Source organism: Labrus mixtus, chromosome 14 (genome assembly GCF_963584025.1).
Source record: "Labrus mixtus chromosome 14, fLabMix1.1, whole genome shotgun sequence".
NCBI classification, from domain to species: domain Eukaryota; kingdom Metazoa; phylum Chordata; class Actinopteri; order Labriformes; family Labridae; genus Labrus; species Labrus mixtus.
Window position 1 is genome coordinate 22,684,762 of NC_083625.1, and position 23,021 is coordinate 22,707,782.

The 23,021-nt window shown below is 43.9% G+C and overlaps 3 protein-coding genes and 1 long non-coding RNA gene across 4 annotated transcripts in view; 1 reads left to right on the top strand and 3 right to left on the bottom strand.

Moving 5' to 3' along the window:
- Window positions 1-19,735, bottom strand: part of LOC132988689 (uncharacterized) — a 124,940-nt gene extending 105,205 nt beyond the window's left edge. Inside the window, exon 1 of the long non-coding RNA XR_009675847.1 lies at window positions 19,603-19,735. This is a non-coding gene — a long non-coding RNA (uncharacterized LOC132988689). The remainder of the gene's footprint in view (window positions 1-19,602) is intronic.
- znhit3 (zinc finger, HIT-type containing 3) lies at window positions 1,007-3,223 on the bottom strand. The gene is made up of 5 exons (XM_061056250.1): window positions 3,033-3,223; window positions 2,684-2,715; window positions 2,505-2,570; window positions 2,081-2,158; window positions 1,007-1,347 (listed from the first exon to the last, which is right to left on the bottom strand). Exons 1-5 carry the CDS (start codon window positions 3,098-3,100, stop codon window positions 1,145-1,147), a joined length of 447 nt encoding a protein of 148 aa, XP_060912233.1. The 5' UTR covers window positions 3,101-3,223; the 3' UTR covers window positions 1,007-1,144.
- Window positions 4,495-5,813, bottom strand: LOC132988686 (nuclear protein 2-like). Its single transcript, XM_061056259.1, has one exon. The coding sequence runs from the start codon at window positions 5,747-5,749 to the stop codon at window positions 5,519-5,521; it is 231 nt and encodes a 76-aa protein (XP_060912242.1). The 5' UTR covers window positions 5,750-5,813; the 3' UTR covers window positions 4,495-5,518.
- Window positions 7,230-22,026, top strand: vkorc1l1 (vitamin K epoxide reductase complex, subunit 1-like 1). Its single transcript, XM_061056249.1, has 3 exons — window positions 7,230-7,514; window positions 13,767-13,876; window positions 16,593-22,026. The coding sequence occupies exons 1-3, from the start codon at window positions 7,324-7,326 to the stop codon at window positions 16,817-16,819; spliced, it is 528 nt and encodes a 175-aa protein (XP_060912232.1). The 5' UTR covers window positions 7,230-7,323; the 3' UTR covers window positions 16,820-22,026.
- The last annotated feature ends 995 nt before the right edge of the window (window positions 22,027-23,021 follow it).

Below are 23,021 nucleotides of genomic sequence, written 5' to 3' on the forward strand. Positions count from 1 at the left end.
AGGTCGTAGGTGTTCATAAAGAGCTGGGTCTTTAGCTTTTCCTTAAAGATGCAGAGGGACTCTGCAGATCAAATGGAGTTTGGAAGTTCGTTCCACCACCGGGGGGCGACAGAGGACAAGAGTCTAGTTAGAGACTTCGGACCTTGTTGTGGAGATTGGATCAGACACCTTTCATTGGCAGAGCGTAGTGGGCGGGAGGGAGTGTAGACCTGGATGAGAGAGTTAAAGTAAGGAGGAGCAGAGTTTTAAATTTGATGTGAGCAGTGACTGGGAGTCAGAGGAGGGAGATGAACAGCAGAGTGATGTGTGCTGGTTTGGGGAGGCTGAAGACGAGTCGTGCTGCTGTGTTTTGGATCCTCTGCGGGGGTTATGTGGTTAATGAGGAATGAACCGATGTCAGTAGCAGATGTTTATTTGTTGTACCAAGCCAATTTAATGCTGACATCTAGTTCACCTAACTTCTGATTCAGAGAAGGGCAGATGAAAACAGCTGTTGGACAAACTCTGATCCATATTCTTGGTTAAACTTTAGAGAAAATGTCAGCACTGTGGAAGTCTGACACCAAAACAAGTCATGACAGCCACATCGGTGTCAGCAATCGGCTAAATTGTTGTTTTAAACATCGGTATCACACGATGAAGCAGTGGTAAGTGCTGTTGCCTCACACCGAGGAGGTCCCTGGTTCAAATCCCCATCTGACAGGAGCCTCTCTGTGTGGAGTCTGCATGTTCTCCCCGTGCATGTGTGGGTTCTCTCTGGGTACTCCGTCAGTCCAAACACATGCTCGTTAGGTTAACTGGTGACTCTAAATTGCCCGTAGGTGTGAATGTGAGTGTGGCTGGTTGTCTGTCTCTATGTCAGCCCCCACGACGCCGAACGGGAAAAGCGGTGAAGATAATGGATAAAGACGGATGAATCGGCTAAATTGTTATTTTAAGCATCTGTACTGGTAACAGCCCTGAGTCAGTGCATCTCTACGTATAACTTAAAACGATGACTCAGACATTTACATGGTTAAAAACATCCAGCATTTATTAAAACGCCGTAGCACAAGAAGGCAAAGGACAGGAAACTGTACAAAAAGTCACAAATGGCGTACTTAGAAACGTTCTCTTAAAGTATAAAGATGTGTAACTAAAGGTTCTATGAATCAGCAGCTTCACTGAAGGGTGAGCGCTCCGCTTTGTCGTCCACGACTCTCAAACACTGATCAGAGAATTCAGCAAACAGCGGCTCCTGCATGGCGGCCTTCATGGCGTCTGACTTGTTGTCTGCAGCATCAACGGAGCGTAACAAGCGTCTCAGATGAGGGTTACAAAGAAGATCCCTGAGCTCCTTCGACTGACCTGCACCAGGAAATGTAGGAGAAAAAAAAAACACAAGCTTCATTAAGGCAACAACACGCAGGACGTCAGATTCGCTTCAGCGCCGACTGAAAGTCTCCGAGTTCAACCGCAGTGTCGTATAACACAGTGCTGCTTCACCGCCATCTCCTAGACAACGTGCACATTTTAACAAACAGGGCAAACCACGAGAACTGACGAGGGTCACTTATTATTGTTGATCAAATCCGACTCTGCTAGCGTCTACAGCCTGTTGTTAGCCAACTGTTAGCATGTGGAGTATGTGTCTGTGTCGTGAACTGTTACCATGACGACGATAGGCTGTGGCTTATGCTGCATTCATGTGGTGTCGGAGACATCGGGAAAATCAAGTTTCCGAGTTGTAAAATACACATGAACGCCTGCTCAAGTCGGAAACAATTAGGAAAAAAATCAATCAGTACAGAGACGGGCTAACTGGCTGCTTTGTAGCTGAAGGCTGCTGAGTGAACTAGCGCCGTAAAGACGTACACAGTACACTTCTCAACAGATGACCCCTTCTAAAGTTACACAGTGCTGAAAACAGGCGACTGTGGCGCTCTGTGGACAAGAGAGAGACGCCATTCTCCCTGTTGCAGTCGTTTCAAGCGATTGTTTAAAGGTGGAAAAGTTACAGACTGTCGCTCTAATAGAGGGGCGAGCCGGCAAACATCCTACAGAGTAGAAGAAGAAGAAGGAGGTAATGTCGGATTCATACCGAGCAGCTGGAGTCTCTGCAGAGGAACTTTGTCAACGACGTCCCCTTCATGCAGAAGATCCTCGACGGTCCACTGCTCTGCAAAGACAGAAGAAGAAGAAGAAAAAGAGCTTTCAACAGCAGGGGATCCAAATGTTTACTGTGACAGTTTCAGCTAACCCTAACCCACTGTCATCAAGTTCACCAACTCTCTACCTCCGGTTACTGCAGACTGTGGAGAACATGACAATCTTATTTTGTTGGTTGATGAAGGTTAACATTTTAAAAAGGTCTTATCAGTAAGATGTGTAGTGAGTGAAATGATAAAGTGATCTTACTATATGATCATTAAAGAAACATGTTATGTTGAAGTGCTGTCTTCTCTGACAACAATGCAGCAGCCATTATGTCCTCCTTCTAACTTTAGATTCTGGATCAAACATACCGGTGTTTGAGGTCCTCTCAGCTTCATGATGAGGAGGTGCAGGCTGCTCTACAGGTACACAGGTGTCTGTGAACAAAGACGAGGAATATGAAGCAGCAGATTGTTGTATGATGAGAAGGGGAATATTTCCACAGCTCGTACAAAGATCACATAACTACATCAGTAAATCACTCCTTTACCTTTATGCCTCTTGTAACAGCAAAGAGAACAACTGTATGAGAAAATGCACATTAAAAACAGTTATTATAATACATTCGTTGCGTACTTTAATTGTACATTTCATACAGGAGACCATCCTTCACATTTCTGTTTAACTCGTTTTACTGAAGTAAAGTTTAACAAACATAGTACGACAGAGAATAGTATCTACAATGATTTTCTTCTGTTTTCCGGTTTGAAATTACAGATAACGACATTTTAGTGACTTTAAAACCCTGTGAAATGTACAGTCTATATGATTTAAACAGACCTTATTGAAACATTCAGACCGGAAGTTGAGCTCACGGTAGAAAACAAATGGTTACTTACTATCTGATGCGACAGGATGGACATTTGTATTTCGGGGTCTGTTCGCTGCAAACGCTGCAGATCTGCATCTCTGGGGTACAAAAAGAAACTAACAGGAAAAAATCTGCTCCGTTTTGCTAACAGCTCACACGTGGTGGAACTAACAGGAAAACACGGGATGTCACTTCCGGTGGCGCGATCTTTACTTCAAAATAAAAGCAGGTACGATCAGTGGTTAAATGAATTCCGGTGTTACCTCCTTCACAGTGGCGGTTCTAGAGTCTGTTGAGGCCCCTAGGCAAAAGTTGATTTGGGGGCCCACCCACCAGCGTTCAGCAGGGCAATGATAGTGAATGCTGTCAGATGGGGCCCCGTTAGGGAGGTTAACTACTGTCATTGAAAAATGTGCACATTTTGGGTTGCTGCCTTGGTGCAAAGTTTGTCAGCCCTCTGGACCTCCTACTGGTCTGGGGCCCCAAGCAGTTGCCTGCCTTGCCTGTTGACAAGCAGCGCCTCTGGAGAATGGATTTCTCAGCAAACACCTGCTGGCTGTACTCTGGGAAGTTTAATGCTGCTCTCCGCAGGTTCTAATCTGTAGTAGCCTATTTTATATTTTTACGTACGGGAGAGTTGAAGGAAGAGATATTATGACCGCTCAACCAACAGAAAAATGGTTGAAAACAACAGGAGGATGTCAGGAGTTCTCCTCCTCCTCCTCTCTCTCTCTCTGAGCAAAATTCAAAAACACCTTCATAACCAAACACACAGCCTTGTTGATTATGTTTCTTCCTGTGTTACGTTATGTATACTTGTGGACCAACTGTGCAAAGCTGTGACAATAAAGTGTTGAATTGTATATTTTAATGAAGGGAAGGAACATTTATTTTATTTTATTTGAAAAGCGAATTATATTTTCTATTTCACAAACGTGATTGATTTTAAAGTCATTTTTCATGTGCGTGTTGACAGCAGGCTGTTAATAAAAGTGCCCGTGTGACATTTTTCATGTGGATTTGAATAAGAGCTGCCTTTGTTTATGTTATTTCTTGGCATTAAAAATATCCATAAAGATATCGTGTCTCTCCCTTCAGTTTGTCCGTATGGCCCTGGTTTCATATATCCTCTTTGAACACTTGATTATAATTATTTCAGCTCTGTGGTGGGCTCGAGGGTCTCTGCACTCACATCTCCGTCTCAGAAAAGGAGAACTTAAAATAGCTCACACCACTTTCAAAAAGTCATAATCATAAAATCTGTCAGGCCGTGTACTTGACCAGTTTTTGAAAGCACTGCTGCTCAACCTCAACGTGTGAATGTGGAGCCACTTCCCCCCCGGGGTTAAAGAATGTACACAGCAGGCGGCGTGCAGAGAGGAGAGAGACGTTCATCAGCTGATCACTGAAGCAGTGACATCCCTCTAATGCAGCTGTTACAACACAACCAGATGTTTTCTATAATCAGTCGTATAAATAACCCAGAGTGGTTTAGTCAACATCATTTTTTATTGATCTGAAATAAAACACAATATATTGCACCGACAGACATAACGTTATTCATCGATATGTTTCTCACACTCACACTACTGACCTACAAAGCTCAACACTAACTATCTCTGCACACAGCTGTAATTTCAGAGTCACTGTTACAGGGTGGAGGAATGAAGAGCCGTCTCGTGACAGGTGAATCGACGTGATCCCCGTGGGGTCACAGCACCCGATTCACTGGGTCAGGGAAGGCGGGAGGGGGGGGGGGCCGCGGTCAACGTCAGTAAAAACAAACCTACGTCCAGATCTGTGGAGACATCGGAGGAAAATGTTAATGCATCAGTTTAAACGCACAGTCTGTAAATCCCACCACCACCCCCAGGGGGCTCTCAATCAAAACAATAACAGAAAGATGACGTCAGGCTGGCGGGGAATCAGGGAGTTCTCTCAGCTACCCCCCCCCAAAAGATAAATAGAGGGGTTTATAGACATGATCAAATACAGGATCAGAGTGGATTTAGAACAAAAAACTTCACACACATGTTTTGAGGAGCTCTGACACTTATTTAAACTGGGTTGAAGAGGAGGAGGATATGTGACCTTTAATATTTTGTCTTGACTGATGGCAGCTGCTGTGACTGTGTAATTACCTGCAAATGATTAATAAAGTCTCTCTCTCTCTCTCTATCTGTTAAACGTGCTAGTTTTACACATCCCTCTGTAACTGGGTGACCTCATAGGTTTAGTAAAACACACTAAATATGTCATGCATAGATTACAGAGATCCTAACAACAGCAGCATTGTTCTGTTCACCTCACCTCACACACACACACACACACACACACACACACACACACCTCTGTGGGTTTACTGCAGGGATCGACTTGTGCAAACATCAAGCAGGAGGTTTATTTTTCCACCCAGAGGCGGTTTGTTGGACACATAAAGGAATGAGGCTGATAAAGCCCCCCACTCAGACCTTCAAAGCATACCTTTACCTGTACACACCGAGAGCAAATCCATCAAGACGACAAGCTCTTGGCTCTCCTGCGTTTCATTTGGCTGTTGTGAAGTTTTTCTGCTATCTTCCTCTCGTGTCCGGAGGGGCAATGACGGTTTGTGTTGAGCTCGATCTCCCTCTTGCTTCTGCCTTTCCCGCAGGCGTGACACGAGTATTCACGCAGGTTGTAATAGTCGTACTGATCGTAATGAGCCTCCTCGAAGGACACGAATCTTTCCATATCTGTCGCCATTGTTTGGACGCGGACTGCTGCAGCCACTTTCCTACCAGAGGAGTCGAGGAGCGAAGTAAACAGATGACGTCACCCCGTGTTTATATACACGGAGTCACGTGACGCGGCTGGGTCGTTCTGATTGGTGGAGATATGCAGATGTTGTGCTTTTTCATACATATATGGAACCTGTTATTGGGAATCATTTCTACCTGTGGCTGATTTTATCTTTGTGTGATTATCGTCTTCGCGTGCTCACACCTCCAGTCAGAATCATTTGATTTTCTTGTTTGATAAATGTGTTGTGAGTCCAAATGACAAAAACTGTGTCCATATTGAATAAATTACGGTAATGACACAATATCAAGGGAGGTATGGTTGGATTTCGCTGCACATCGTTGGTTACTCTTGATTACTCGTGTCAGGCTGAAAATTGGTCTGGTAGGCAAGGTCTCCCCCTGCAGCCCCCCCCACTCTGACATCTCTCCATCAGTGCATGTCCACAGGATCCTGTTTGTGCTTGTGCGTGTGTTTCAGTCTGTGTGTGTAGCATGTCCAACATCAGACTGTAAAATTGATTTCCCCTCGTGGGATTAATAAAGTAGCTCTTCTTCTATATTACATAACATGTGTCTGACCCTCTGTCCCCCACACAGCAGCAGGTTGGCTGAGATGGGCTGTCTTACAAAGAACTATACTATTATTGATTTGTAATTACATTTATTTATCGATATATTCATATTGGACACGGTACAGTTTGAATAGCAGCTGGATTTAAATTTCTTGCTCATTGCACAATTTCACTTTTATCACTTTTATCTGGATGCGGGAAAATCTCTGCGGGGGCTTTCATGTTTTATGTATAATGAACCTAATGATGGTTGGATTGTTTATTAGTGTTGTTAATGTATTGTATGTCTCCGGCAGCATTTGACCTTTGATGTTCAAAACTAGAATATACATAAATATATATTACAGATATTTCTTTAACTTATGTCAATACTGTCCATTTACAACTCTGTTTTTGCACATTTACATTTAATCTTCCATATTTTAATCTTCCTATTTAAGACTAGTAATGCTTAGTTAAATCCAGGTTGTATATATTCACATTCTTAGTTTGGATATTTTTAGTGCTTATTTACTTTGTATTTAATATTATATTATGTTTAGATTTGCTAACATTGTGTTTTTTACTCATATTGTGTGTTTGGACAACCTGCTGCTGTAACGCCACAATTTCCCAGTTTGGGATCAATAAAGTAATTCTATTCTATTTATAATGGAAAAATTAAGAGACCAATGGTGGAATTATAAAACGCATTCAAACATAAAGATAAGACAATGGTGATCGAGACATTGAAATTATTCCATAAAAAAATAAAGAAACAGAAAAAGTGTTTAGATAGTTTCAGTTCCTGGGGGGACCCGGGTGGACCCTATGGGTACATCCTATGGGTACATCCTATGGGTACACCGCGTTCCGCCCTTCCTGAAGCTCTGTGACGTCATGACGCTATTCCACGTCGCAGTCGTGTGTCTCACAGGCGAGCTCGCTGCGTTTGAATGCGTGTCTCCAGCTAGGCCAGAGAGTGATGGCGGCGCCCGTCCTGAGAGTGTCCACCCCTCGGTGGGAGAGAATAGCCCGGCTCGTCGTCTGTGTGCTGGGCATCCTGTTGTCTCTGTATGCCTTCCACGTGGAGAGGGAAAAGGCCCGGGACCCGAGCTATAAGGCCGTGTGCGACGTCAGCAGCTCCATCAGCTGTTCGAAAGTGTTCAGCTCAAGGTAATTTGAATTCAGCGAGGAGCTGCCTCCCATTGTGGCACTTTGAGAAGGGAGGTTTATAACTGCACCAACAGCTCACATTATCCGGCTGCCCTGTACCTCTGAAGCTACCTGCTGACTATAAGTAGTGCCCTGCTGTGAGCTAGGTGTTGGTTAATTCACCTGTGTGAAATAACTTAACTTTTAGCTTGTTAGCAAAACATTAGCCGTTTAGCTCCGGGATGCTAGCGCCGCCAACCGTTAGCCTTACTTTTAGCCGGTTAGCTTTCAACAGAGAGAAAACATGACAAGAAGATATTTGTGTCTTCTAACTGATCCTGCAGGAGGCTCTGTGTGTGTTCAGGTGCTGCACATCTGGTACAGCTAATAGCTTGTTAGCATAACGTTACTGTAGGCGCTAGGTGAAGCCATTCATTCAAACTAAAGGCTTTTTCTCTGAGGAAACTGGGTTATTGGTGAGGATTTTTGGGGATATCGTTACTTCTTCACTTGCTGTCATGCTGCTGTCATGTCACCGGGCAGCTGTGGTTCAGTCCAAAGGGCTAAACCCGGGCTACCTACAGAGACAGTGGACACAGCTGCTCCAGAGGTCAGTGTGGAGGACTGTAACAGAGTAGGCCACCTTAAAGAGTCAGCACCCTCACATACTGTACAGTGAAGGTGCCAGTGTTAATTTATTTATTTGTTATGATCATCATTGGCCGTACCCTAGAGCAGTAGTTCTCAACTGGTCTAGCCTTAGGACCAGGGGCGTGTCCAGGCTTTTTTTTTTTTGGCTTGGGTGGCCCACCTGGGGCGCTTACTTATGCAAGGGCGGGATGAAGTTTCCGGGCAAACACCAAGCGGCAACCTCTGGTGTTAAAAAAAAGAAAAAGAAAAAAAGAAGCTAATGCGAAAGTGCAAAATGAAAGATAAACTAGTTTCCATAGTTAGGCTGACCTGATTGACAGGAGGGTGCGGTTTGTCAGGAGTCTTAAAGCCCGCCTCAGCTCCAGATCTCAGCCTGTCGTTAGGTTGACTGAAAGTTATACTGAGACAGCATTTCCGGCATGGAGACCACCGTCGGCCCTCCAAAGCCCCCTGCAGGAACAGACAGGTGAAGTCACTCAGGCTTCATCCATTAATATTTACAGTCTATGGTTAGGATCCCCATTTGCTGTTCCCCAGAGCAGTGGTCCTTAACTGGTTTATCTTCAGTACTATTATCCATTGTTGTATTGTATCCATTGTTAGGTGCTAGGCTGACCTGATTGACAGGTAGGCGCGGTGTAACGGTTTGTCAGGAGGCTTAAAACCCACCTCAGCTCCAGCTCTCAGCCTGTTGTTAGGTTGACTGAAAGTTAGGCTGAGACAGGATTTCCATTATGGAGACCGCCATCGATGGTACTCCGGAGCCCCCTGCAGGAACAGATAGGTAACAACTAATCGTGCTTCATGGTGGTAAGGAGCAACCAAGCCCAGTGTGAGTGCGCCGGCCCCTTAGACTGCTTTGAAGCCGTCATCATGTCTTTGTACATTCATACTGATTCAGCGACGGCGCAATATACTGTATGTGTCCCAGTCTGTGAATATGCATTGTGTTTCAGCACAGCAGGAGCTCCACATACACACACACACACAGCACTGCGCTCCCCTGCTGGCTCCGCTGAAACCGCTCCTCCTCTGTAGTGCCTTTGTTACTACCTCTGAAGACGGTGCAGAGGAAGCAGTGCTTGTTTGCATTTAATCATTTTTTGTATTTATTGCGATATTGCAGACATTTGCGATGTAAATTATTAAATTGTGATTTATTGTGCACACTGACTTCCTTTTAGTTCTGCATGAAACTGAAAAAGGTGCTGCACCAGCTTTACTTTGGAAATGTGCGTACTAAAAAGTTAACCCCACCTGTGACATCTCACTGAATAAGAGTCTTTGTAGGTCCTGAACAAACATCCACTGCTTATCTGGAATGTAATCTGTGTGAGAACACGGTTAGTAAATGTTTCTAAGATGAGAGAGTGAATTCTCTGAGTCACACCTCTGTCATCTCTAAAAGATTTAAACCACCACGTGTGACTTCAAGCTTTAGATACTGAACATTGACAGTAGGGTCGTAATGATGCTAGAAGTTTTTGTTTTGAAACCACGGCAACAAGAAGATAGAAGATTTATGAACCAAATATTTGGTGATTTCTTGTTTCATATTTGTGTTTGCAGGAATTTTCTTGCATTTTTTGATGCATTAATTCCTTTCCTTTGCAAAAATGACTTTCTTTGTCTTTGCTTTCTAACTCTCTAATCTAAATGTGTGTAAAGCAATTTTTTGATGAAGCAGATTGATGGTTTTTACTGACCTAAGTTTGTGCACGTCTAAAGATAAAGCCTTAAAAAACTGCTGCTGTGGAAACATGAAAGGTTCATCTGCCTGCAGTGTTGAGATCCGCACTTTCTTATAAAATCAGAGGAAGTGTTTAATGAAGTGAGATGTCTGAATATATATAATATATAATATATTAGAATAGGAACATTCTCTGTATCATTCCCAGTTCTTCAAATCAATTCTCTCAGATATTTTATATCTCGGCTTTTCTGTGTGGACTGTGGTCCCTTTGGTTCTCGTAACAGTTCCTCCGGGGCTGATTGGTCATGTGGTTGTGGTGACGGAGAATAAATGAAAGACTTTTTGAACAAGCCTCTTATTGCCATTCTGCTGCAATGTCGCCTCCAATGAGCCATAAAATGATCCATAAAAAATACAGAAATAAATACTGAATTAATTTCCCATTGAAATAAGATTAATAAGAGACTCTGCATCAGTTATGATTCGTTCTATCGTTTTTTAAAAAGGTCTGTAGAGCGATGTGTGAGACGTTTACTGAACGTGTTGGACAAGTTTTCTTCTGAGGGAATCTGTTTCTGCTCAGGAAGACGACCGCAGATCGATCTTTACTTATATAGTGATTTCACACCTTCAGAAAACTCCTGAAATACTCCTGACATTTCCTGCTGAGCGTCATGTGTGAACACAACCAGCTGAATGTTTCTCTCTTCACCCGGAGTTTCTCCTCCAGCCTCCTCGTATTCATTCTGCAGAAAGTCAGAGTGAGCTGATGTGAGAACGCAGCAGGATATAATCAGGAGAATTCACCTGGAGCGAGTGGGAGGGGGTGGTGATGTTTATTCCCTGTGATCGCTGCACAACCATAAGCCCTGTTTCCACTGAGCTGTCCAGTATGGATCAGTACAGTTTGGTAGGGTTTGGTTCAGTAAAGCCTGATCCTGTTTGCGTTTCCACAGCCAACCGTAGTTACCGTACTCTTTTTTTTGGTAGGCGGCGTGTAAGCTGGATGCCGTTAGCCGCGTCAGCTACGTAATAGCGTGACATCATAGCAGCGCGACACAGACCCGCTAATAAATTTGACGAAGAAGAACGCGACACAGGAAACAAAGAGCAACAATGGAGGACATCCAGCAATTCGTGGTCTTTCTCATTGGCTTGTGGTTCTTTGGTACAAAACGCAATGAAGCTTTTTTTTTTCTCACAAAATGCGTGCTGTACTGTCACGAACCGAACTGCTTGGTGGAAACACGCCACCTCTACCATCTCCGTGCTCTAATGAACCTGCTGCATTATGTTTCCTGTTCTCCAGTATGTTCTTCTCCACTCTTTAGTTCACATTATGATTCTGTTCATCTACATGTAGCATTGATAGAAAGACACATATTCTCATTATAGCGTCGTATAGAGGACTCTGTTGCTTCGTCCACGTCGTTCTTTTGAAGTAACATCCGAGCTCAGGAGACCCCCGACCCCCTTCCCAGCTGACAGGGATAGTCTCCAGCTGTGAGGTGCATGTATGAATAACCAGATCAGGAGGATTTTAGAGGCATTCCTCCTGAAATTCTCTAGATATTTTCAGGAGTGCTTGTGTTAAAACAGCTTCTGTAGCTGGACAGAAACTTCAGTTTTCCCCGAGCAAGAATGGCTGTTAGACGTTATGTTGGAGCTGTCGATCAATTAATGAACTTATTTCAATCCATGCTTTATAGAACAATGATGACTGTAAAGTTGGATATTTAAGTACAGAGTTTTATCTTCTTCCATGAGCTCCCAGAGGTAATTCTACTAAAGGTTACATGTTAACATTGAGGCAGTAAAATGAGGAGCATCTTCCCAAAAAAGGCTCCTCTTCTGAAGACCCACCTTGAGCAAACGACTTTAAAGTTTGTCCAAAGTCTGTTTAGAAATAAGTTGCTGCAATAAGTTAGGCACAAAGCTGAGGAGGTAATCTGTAATGTACTGTAGTTACACTGAACAGCGACAGCCCAGTAGGAGCTAAACACTACTCAGAGTGTTGCTCAGTTTGCAGATAGTGGTGAGAAACAGAAGGGTCATAACAGCTGAGGAGACAATATTTGACCAGCAGACGTGCCCTCTACTCGCCTGCTCTTCACACAGCATTTAAAGGTTGAGACTGTTGAAATGTTTACATGTACGTTTACTGCTTGTAGCTACACTGCAAGCTACCGCACGCTAGCACAAGCTAACCGCCGGTGTTTGTCACCTGCCTGTCCAACAGGAAGTAGACCAACTCCACGTTCACGGGTAAAAGACAACACAAGGTTCACCCTGGTTTTAGAACGAGCTTTATCCACTTGGTGTTTCTCCTCACTCTGATTATATTTTCTCTTCTTTGCTGCTACGTCCACGTCCGTCATATTGACTGAATTGTATCCTCTCCTAAACTCACCTGCTGCGCTGCCATTGGCTGGAGGAAACACACCAGCTCCGCCCAGAAACGTCCCGAGTCAACCAGAACAAAGCAGAACAGTAAAATCCAGTCAGAGGACAGAGTCTCTGCAGACACAGTCACCACCACACATGTATGGAGGCCCAGAAGGGACGATGGAGCAGCTTCACTTTAGGAGAAGTCTGTATTTTATTTTGAAGGGAAAAGTAGCTGACTCTACCTTTTTTAAAGAGTTTGTCAACCCACACTAAAGTCACGAAGGGGGGGCCGCGCTCTCCTCTGTAACAAACTGATTGACTCAAGTGTTGTCAGTGTGATAATCCGTTGAGTTCAGTATAGATTAAGTCAGTTCATTGATCGGTGGATCAGCAGAAAAAAAAAGGTCTGTCCAAACAAGACAGTTTAAAAATCTGGGAACGACATTTTTTTAGACACCACTTAGGCCCTGTGTCTACTTGGAGGAGAGAGCGTTTGCAGCAGCAGGCGGCCGCCCAGAGAAAAGGTGCGGCGCCCTTTTTCCGAGCACTCTGCCTTTTTTTTTGTGGCTGCTCTGAGCACTTCTATTTAAAACTCTTTCAACTTTTCAGAATGGCGCTGTAATCATCACCAGCGCTCTTATCAACAAGTCAATCATATAATAGATCGGCCAGGAGTCCCAGTATATTTGCATCCTACAGATTGTATTGTGTACCCACATCCTCCTGCTGGAATTATTATTATCAAGCATATTATCCAGACGTAGTAGGAGGTCAAACATCCTACAAGTGATGCTCATAGTGAAGGAAAAATAATATCAAATGTAAAAATTCAATGGAGCAGTGTTGGTCATGCAGCGGCCGTTGTAAACAAAACAGACCGTTGTTGTACTGACAAGACGCGTGTGTAGCTCTTTCATACGCAGACACAAGATCGCTTGGGAACTTGTGTGATCATGCGTACATTTAGAAGAAAAACAAATATGGAGGAGGCTGGCTGTCCTGTTTCAGTTTTGCAACGAAAAACCAGAAAAACAAATGGATCAGCGCGAGCCGAGGGTGAGTTAAAGTATGCAGCCTCCAGTTGGTGACGCTTCCAAGTCTGCTCGCTCTCTTTGAGTGCCGGTATTCCGTCGGAGGCAGCCTGACGTGGAATCCTGATTTCAATTCGGGGAGGCTCTGGCTCGATGGGGAGCAGTTGAATAATCGTCATGACACCACACTGAAGGATTATTTGGATCCTCAAGTGTGTTTGATTGTTGAAGTGGTGAAATCGGGCCTAAAATCATCTGATGTGATGCCAGCCTTAGTAAACTAAACAATAAAAATGTTCCTTTCCTAAAGAAGCAAACTTCCTCTACCTTTAACTTCAGTATCTGACAGACATACTCAGGAGAAGAAGAGATAGTTAAATGCTTTATGGACGTTAGAAGGCCTCATTCGTTATTTTTTTGCCGTCCCCCGCTGTGATCGGGTCTGATTAACTTCTGTACTAATGAACTCAAGTGGTCGCCTCCTTCATGCTGATGTTTCTGTGCTTTCAGGTGGGGTCGAGGATTTGGACTCCTGGGCTCAATTTTTGGAAATGACAGCGCACTGAATCAACCCAACAGCGTCTACGGGATCGTCTTTTATGCCTTTCAGCTTCTTCTGGGTAAGCCGCCCGTTTTTTATCCAGACTTATTATTTCTTAGTTCAGCTGACAAACCTCCCTAGACTAGTGCTGACTCAGCACTCTGACATAACTTCAGCTTAGTCACATGACACAGATATCATGCTAGAGGCCATGCTTAAATAGAATCACCTTCTTCAATGTTGTATTTGAGGGAGAGGGCTGTTTTTAAAGCTCGCACTACAGAAGTCAAATCAATATTTGAGTTTATTGGATCTAATTCTGGTGATTTTCCTGCTGAGCCTGAAGAGATAAACATGTTACACCAGAACGGATCAGAAAGTGCTGTGTGTCACGGCAGGAATATAGAGGAGGACAAAGTGTTTCCCTCAGTGTGACTTGTTTTAACTTGAAACTCTTTTTCCCCTCTGGTTACTCGTCGACATTCTCCTCCCTGCAGTACGTTGATGCTGCTGCTGACTCAGTCATGCTGGTTTGACATGTTTTCCTGCATAGTGGCATGAAGGCTTGCTTGGCCACCTGGCACTGGCACAGAACAAGAGGTCCTTTTAGGCAGTAACCACTCATTTGACTAACACAATAGCAGCCCAGTTAAGCCAAACTGCTACAGCGGCTCAAGATTTCCATATTAAGAGCAAAGCCACTCTGCTTCAGGACTTGTATTGTGCTCGCCGCATTTGGCTGTCTAATATTTGTGAGCGGGCAAAAGTCCAGTATCAGCGTTGTCACGGCTTTCATCTCTAAATAGTGCCAGAATACAGCTAAGGACGTCTGTCATAAAGTCAAAGATGTCAATTCAGAAAAGTGTAACTGCTGCATCAGTAGAGCCTGTGTCCCCCAACGCCGGGCTGACAGCGCTCACTAGAGCCATTTTCACACCACCCCCTCCCACTCGCTCCAGGTGAATTCTCCTGATTATATCCTGCTGCGTTCTCACATCAGCTCACTCTGACTTCAGAATAAATACGAGGAGGCTGTGTGCGTTCTAACATGCAGCTCAACTTACAGATATCAGGAGTTTATCAAGAGTTTTTCAGGAGTTTTGTGCAGGTGTGAAAGCTCTTCTGTCAACTCAGGTAGATTTCAGCATCAGGCTGCCTGAAAGGTTAAAGGCTTTATATGCGATTTTTTTCATCCAGCAGGTGTCGCCCTTGAGCACCAGCATGAAACCAAAACAACTCGCGGTGCATTGTTGTGTTAGCATGCTAATGCTAGCGATCTTTATTATGCTCGTATCTTCACACTGCATGTAAATTTACCTGAAATGAGTGTGATCTAGAAATGCAGTTAAGCAGTGAGTACAGTATGTTATTCTTCTTTTCTCTAGTCCCTCAATTAAACAACTTTTATACTCGAGGGGAGGAGTCAGCCGGCCGTTCTGGCATTGTAAACAAAGTGAAGATAGGACTCTGAAAACATCACAGACAGTGGGACTCGGGTGTTACACCCATTGTAGACAGTCATAACTCACAGAGTTATTTTCAGAGGATATACTTGATTTCTATTATATTTAAGTGTGAAAAATCGCATATAAAGCCTTTAAGGAGTACAAACGTGAAAACAGGTTTTGTGACTCAAACATGAGCAGAAGGAGCTGAGACTGGTGGGTATTTTGTCTTTTTGAACAGCGTAACTTTAAGAAAAAGACTCTCAGGCGTCATAGGATCATATGAGATTTATGTCACAGTGAGAGGGAAGATGTAACTGTCAGACGATAGTTAACAGGCTCTGATTGCACGAGCTGATAAAAACAAAAAGTCAGGGGAGCAGACAGCAGAATGACCTCCAGCTCCATAGTTTGAAACATTCCCAGCATTGTCTGCAGAACATGTAGCAGAACCAGACGGATAGGTTCACAATGTTCAACGTTTGACAACGTTTTTAAAGACAACAGAAAACGTTTATTTTCATCCCTGCAGCTTTTTGTGTAAATATTACAAATGTTGCTGTGAGCATGGCGTCTGCGTTGGCCTTAAAATCAGTGGACAAATGGTCAGTCTTATTAAGTTTATTGGGTCACTGCTTTATACCTGAACTACCAATTTCCACATTCTCCCTGCAGTCTTTGCCACTTTAGTGAATGATCCTGTTTCCACAGTGATCGCCGCGGTTCGACTCCTGAGCGGGCCAGCAGCTCCACTACGCTAGGCTCAGTTTTAAATATGCTGCAAGTCCGTTTTCGATCACGCTGGAGGCACGCGTCAAGCTAGACAGAATAGATCGAACTCGGACAGGAAGTCATACAAGGAAACGCACAGAGCGTCCGGTCAATTTCAAAATAAAACTCAATATACAGACTGACGATCATATTTTCCATCACTTTATCAACATGACGTCAAAACAGGCGCAGAGTGAAGAACAAATCATCCTCAGAGAGACAAAGCAACATGTTGTTTGCATGTTTTCTCTTCATTCCTGAGTCATTTTGTAACGCTCACGTTCCAGAAACTGACCCACTGGAGCAGTGCTCTCAAAGTCAGACGGAGAAAAACCGTGGCGCTGACGCAGAGTTTGTGGAAATTGGGAGATATAAGCTCAGGATGCAGAATCAGCCGTATACGTATGACTGCAGCTCATGTGACAGCAAAATAATATGACCAATCTATTCAGAGTGGACGGTGACATCATGAGCAGCAGAAAGCAGAAGTGTATGTGCAGACTCATCAGGTCTTCAGAGTGTTTTCAGGTTGTCTGTCTTATTTCTGCTCTAAGCTTTAGTTTGTGTTTCTCGCCGTAGGAATGACTGTCAGTGCAATGGCCGCCCTCATTCTCATGACGACTTCCATCTTGTCGGTGGTGGGTTCGCTCTACCTGGGCTACATCCTCTACTTTGTCCTCAAGGACTTGTGCATCATCTGCATCACCACGTATGCGCTGAACTTCATTCTCTTTATTCTCAACTACAAGCGACTGGTTTACTTGAACGAGGCCTGGAAGCAGCAGCTGCAGGCCAAGCAGGACTAAGCTGTGGAGAGCGGCAAGAAAAATACAATAAACAAACAAACGACAACAAAAAAGAAATGTGACCTCTGAACATTTGACTTGCCACCAGGAGACCTTGCTTCCAAAACAATGTTTATTCTGCTGTGTGTTCAAAAAAAAAGAAGAAATGTAACTTAAATGTTGGGCCTGACATCTTAATGTTGCGAAACACCGAAGGATTTGTAAGTGAAAGATTTTCTTTTAATTTCTTTTTCCTTGTTTAACATTGTACTCACTCAAGGAAGGGGCTGGCTGTGCGTGTGCTCGTTCCTGTGCGTGACTGTGTGTGTGTGTATGTGTGCGAGAGTGAGAGTGAGAGTGTGAGCGTGTGTGTGTGTGTCGGGAAACCCATCCAAACGAGCAGCGGAGGCAGAATCTACAACACAGAGCGACGGAGGACGGCTCTGTTCTGAACAAAAAGGATCGCAGAACGGACGAGGAACAAGACTTTGAAGGGGTTTACTTGAAATGTTAGAGAGGTCCTATAACTGCACAGCGGATCTGCACTAAAAATAGCGCCCAATAAGGGGGGAAAAAACACTCATTAGGTCATCATACACTTTGCAGATAAAGTTTGGTTGACGAGGGGAGGGGGGGGGGGGCTGGGGCGAGGGAGCAACAAGGATGAACATGTCTGCAGGATAGTTTCTTTCATGTTTACACTCTGTAGGATGTTTCGTTTTGAAGAGGACCACTACAAAAGTAAACACGGGACAATGTGACATGTTGTGCGTAGATCAGTCCGACTGTTTGTTTTTTGCAATTCTGTAAATAGCTGCTGAGCAATACTCCAGGCTAGATCGTGACTTAGTGTTGACTCAAAGGAAAAAAACCAACAAAAAAACTAAACACCCGATAGAACACGAGGAAAACACGTGCTGAACCCGGAACGATGAGAAAAGTGATCGAGGTCAGCTGGTTGTGGACGAGGCCGCGGACGTACGGGCTCGTCCTGTAAACCGGGTCCGGCGTGCGGTTCAGAGCTGTGTGGATTTCTTTGTTGTGAGTGGCTCCCGTTTCATCTGAAGCCACCGACACGAGTCAGAACGATACGTTCTTCCCACCGAGTTTGCATAAAGGCACCCTCACTCTTTTTTTGTTTTCTTATGTATTTGTGTAAAGCATTCCTGACCACCGCTCGAGTGGGATCCATACAGACTTATGTGCCTAAAGGAGTGTTAAGGTGAATTACCTTTCTTTTTTTTTTTTACGGTAGGGGCGACGGGTCGGAGGGGGTAACGTCCTCTTTTTGCTCGTTGTTTTACGGTCACAGGTCCGAGGCTTTATTTTCTGATCACAGTTTTTGTAAATCCAGAAGCCAGTGAAGTGTTTTCTCCCTCCCTAATGAGAGTCTGGAGGTAGCAAAGGCTGCTACACTGTGATCATCTGCTCGAGGGCGGGGTGGCCTGGCGGCAGAAGCGTCTCTTACCCGGCGGTGTGGTCTGCTCATCATGTTTTCTGTTCACTCTCCAGCCTGGTTACATTTGATGTCAACTGAACAGCGGCGGTGATCTTGCAAAGCTGAGTTGCTGTTCATTTGTGGGCTTTTGTGAATGGAACTGTCTCCCTTTGAGGAAACTTAAAACGGTCTGCCACGCCACACGTGGAGGCGGAGTGAGGCGACCGTCTTACGATGGCGAGCTGCAGACACTGAAGTTTTTCTTTGAGCAGTTGATCTAGCATAGCATGGTTTGTAAACAGATCGGTCACGGTATCTGTTCCACTTCAGTGACAGAGTAGATCCGTGTTTTTTTCCCCCTCCATCCTCCGACAGAATCCATGGGTTAAGGCGTCTCGCTGGATGCACGGTACACCGCTTTCTCCTGGCTTTAAACGTGCGTCGGCCATCGGACAATCGTACACCTCCAAGTTGTAGAGCAGTCGTAGTAATAACTGTAATAATGTGATTTAATCTGTGGTGTCCAGCCAGCTTGTTAATAGTCTCCATGCCCCTTCTTATTTCACAGCAGTCATCTCCTCACAGACTTTTTCTCTTTATTTGTTAAAGTATTGATGTTGGCAAATATTAGGAGACGTTTCACTTGAGTACTTCCTGTTACTCCACATGAGGTCATCTGTCCTGAATGAAAACAAGAGTTTAAGGTTATGCTGTTTATTTCCCCCGCAGGATGTTGTCCCAGAGGTTACTGTTAATGCATGTTTTTTTTTTGTTTTTTTTAATTGATGTTATCCATTTTCCAAAGCACAGCGAAATCTGCACTTTTTCACTCTTGAACGTTAGCACTTAATCCAGCAGTGGGAGGAGCCTACTCACTGATCTCTACGTGCAATTCTTTTCTGTTTAGGTTTGAGTGACAACAGTAAAACTGATACATGCCGCACTAATCAGCAAATCCAATTATATCATGATCAGGGCGGTCAGCGTTAACGAGTTAATCAGGATTAATCTGGTGTTATTTTGTCCCTTCAGGCTCTCCGTAGATAGTCGTCCTCAGTGTCTCCCTGTATAGTCTCAGTGATGTAAAAGAAGGACACTGCTGCATCTTTGAATGTTTCATTTCACTTTAACAAACTCTCAGACAGCTCAGCTGACGAGTCCAAAGTAATATCCACCTGATGACATCACACATTGACCTTATGACATCACACATTGACCTTTTGTTAACGTTGATTTGAGCTGTTTGACCTCAGTTTGGGATCCCTAACCACTTCCTGTTTCTGTGCTTAACTTCCTGTCCTAACCTTCACTCTACAGGAAAGGCCTTACTTTATTTAAAAATAAAATCACACAGGAATTAAAGTACTCTCAGCTAAGGACAGTACACGAATTCAAAATAAAAGCCTAACTATTTGTATTTTTAAATGCAAATGAATGGAATTTCAAACATGCGAATAAAAATGTGAATAATCGTGATTAACTCTTAAACTTTATCGACTACATTTTAAGTCGTTTGACAGCCCTGATTCTGATGAAAAACCAAACCTGACAGAGAGGACCCTACTGCATTGCACTTTTATGAAATGTGTCCAAAATCTAGAAATTAAAAACTGGCAATACCTGTCAACTACATTACTCGCAATGCAACTCAACTGGACTGTTCAGGCAGAGATACGTCTATAATCTGGACCCGGCTCCACACTCAGAATTTTAAATTTGAGAAAAACTTGTAGTTTCAGACTTCTCAACAGTGACTCAAGTGACATCACTCGAGGACATATTTGGGGTAAAGTCAGCCCTGACAAACATAGCAGAACATTCAAACTCTGTTTTGCTTTGGAAAATGGTTGGCAGTTTATGTTTGGTTGTAAAGTGGTAAAACATGCCAGCAGAACCATTTTTACAGACTTTGGTTTGGTTCAGTACGGTAAACCCTGATCTCCTGCAGTTCCACAGATGACCTTACGCTAAGCTAGATGTCTAGCCCTGCCGTTAAGGTACAGATCGGTACGCTTGGCTCAGGATATTTTAAAGAAGTTGCATTTTTTTGTTTGTCCTTTATTGCCGCTGTCACACAGGAAATGACGATTCTTTCGACCAATCAACAGACTGCAGTGCGTTTAACTCCGCCCTTTAGGGTCGGATCCTTACACTTGGCACCCCAATCGAGGGGTAGCAAAAAAGTAGGATGGTACAGGTCGGTTACTTTGGTACCATTCCCAACTTTTGACTGTGGAAACGCCAATAAATGTACCCGTACTGAACTGGGCCGCTCTGTGGAAACAAGGCTCATGTTGCTTCCATCTGATGATTTAAATGTTTTCATCATTTTCTGACCCTTTCTCTGTAATATTTTCACCGTTCTTACAGACCATATAGCGCCCTTTTCCACCAAGCGGTTCAGTACGGTAAACCCTGATCTTGCAAGCCGACTGTACGCTTACTGGTAAAGCGGAGTGTAAGCCGGATGCGGTGTGTGTCCCAACACCAGCCTTTAGGGTCAGATCGGCACGCTTGGCAACCAAACAGAAGGGTTGCAAAAAAGTAGGGCGAGATGAATTGGTTATTTTGACAGTGGAAAAGCCGATAAATGTGTTCCATCTGATTATTTAAATGTTTTCATCATTCCCTGAGCGATTATCCGTCATATTTCCGTCTTACAGTTTTGCCTCGTTGGGCTAACATCAGGTTGTTCTTCATCTCAATGCTCTTTCTGTAAAAGCCTTCTGTGTTCACATTCAACACGAGACTCCTGCGGACGGATTCACTTCTTGCACAGGTCAAAAAACATTTTCATCACCTAGGGAGGTCAAACTGACACAACCTGCTGGTTACTGTGGCAACACCTGCGAGTCCTGTGAAACTGACTGAGTGCTCCATGTTTCCACTCACGTGCACGCTTGTTACACTTAAGTATGTGCAGTTACTTTCAAGAAAAAGGGTCAAAAGTTTGAAATGTTTGGCTGTTTAAAAAAAAAAAAAAAAAAAAAAAAAAAGGATCAAAATGTGAAAAAAAGATCAATCCTGCATTCTCATGAATCTTCACGTAGGCCCGGAGGTTTAACTGCCATGTTAGCCGCATCACCAATGCCAACAAAAGTGCCTTCTGTTTGATCACGAGGCCTCGAGCCAAAGACGAGCAACAGTATTAAGCCTTGCAAAACCACCAATGGAAACTGTAACGACCTGAACATGTAATCGGATCAATTGGTCATTGTCCAAAGAATTGATTTCCAGTATCAGCGCGACGATCCATTCACAAATCGCCCAGTCAGATCAACGGCCGTTCCCCTTCCCCGTTTGTGACTCCACTTTATAATTCTCCTCTTTGGTTTGTTAGCTAGGACACGTCTGTTAGCTAAGAACACACTCTGTCTAAACTACATGATTGTAATGTTCTCTCTCTCGTCGTTAATTATGCCCTTTATCTGTATAGACTGTTAACATTCTGGGTTACTGTTTTTTTTTTTTTTTTAGGTTATAAAAAGTTGAGGGGTTGGAGGGCTTGGGAATCCATGTGTCAGCATTCAATGTTTATTCAATTTCTTTGTGGAGGAAAACTTACCAGGTTTGCTTCTGTATTGCCAAATATGTTTTAAAAATGCTGTATTTTCTTACATGGAAAAAGTGTTACATGAATGGTAGGAGGGTGCTGCGAAAAAAATGAGAATCTGTTTGAATCCAGCTTACTTCAAGGGAAAACTGTGGAAACGGTTGACATGAGAGCGTTTTTAATTGTGTCATTGTCATGTGGAAATGATCTACCATTAAAACATTCCCTCTGAAACGAGCTGCCATGTCCACTTTTTCACTCAAATGTTATTCTCAAACCGAGCTGCCAAACAGAGATCTTGTGTTACTACTCCCTCCTGGCAGGTCTTCTTGCTGCATGCTCTATCAAACCGCTGCAGATGATCCAAAACGCAGCAGCAGGACTCTTCTTCAAACCCCCCCCCCCCAAACCAGCACATGTCACTCCGCTGTTCATCTCCCTCCACTGGATCCCAGTTACTGCTCACATCAAATTTAAAACTCTGCTCCTCCTCACCTAAACTCTCATCCAGGTCTACACTCCCTCACGCCCTCTACGCTCCGCCATTGAAAGGCGTCTAATCCAACCTACATTACAGGGTCCTAAGAGCGCGACCACACTGGCAATCCGTACCTCGCTTAAGCACACTTCACCCCTAAAGTCCAGTTCCTTTGACAAGTGTGACTGTACCGATCTGTGCTCAAGCTCGGTACACTTCCTTGGCCCTGGCACGCTTTGAAGAGGTGCTCTTCGGTATAGTTCATGCACAAGCACGGGTACACAGCGTGGAGTGTTGTCTGTATCTGACTAACATGACTCAGAATAAGACACAAAGTCAGTCCATGTCACAAAGTCAGTAAAGTAGCTGTCATGATCTCTGATGTGCGGACGCATACTATATATATATATATTTTTTTTCTCTTCTCGAGTCCGCCTGTTTGCATTCTGAGCACGCTTCATAATAAAATAAATCTATGCATGTGCTGTATTACGACGTTATGTACAGGTAACCGTAGGCCCGGTTAGTCCTGGAGCAGTGAGAGTGCAGGCTGAGCAGATGCTGCTGCATTGTTGTCAGAGAAGCCAGCACTTCAACATAGCATGTTTCCTTAATGTCTGATCATATAGTAAGCTCACTTTATCATTTCACTCACTACACATCTCACTGATTGGACCTTTATGTGTAAGTAGAGTCACTGTTCCTGAGTTCCAGCACAAAGTCTTCTACGTGTCCCAGAAGAGTGAAACAAATC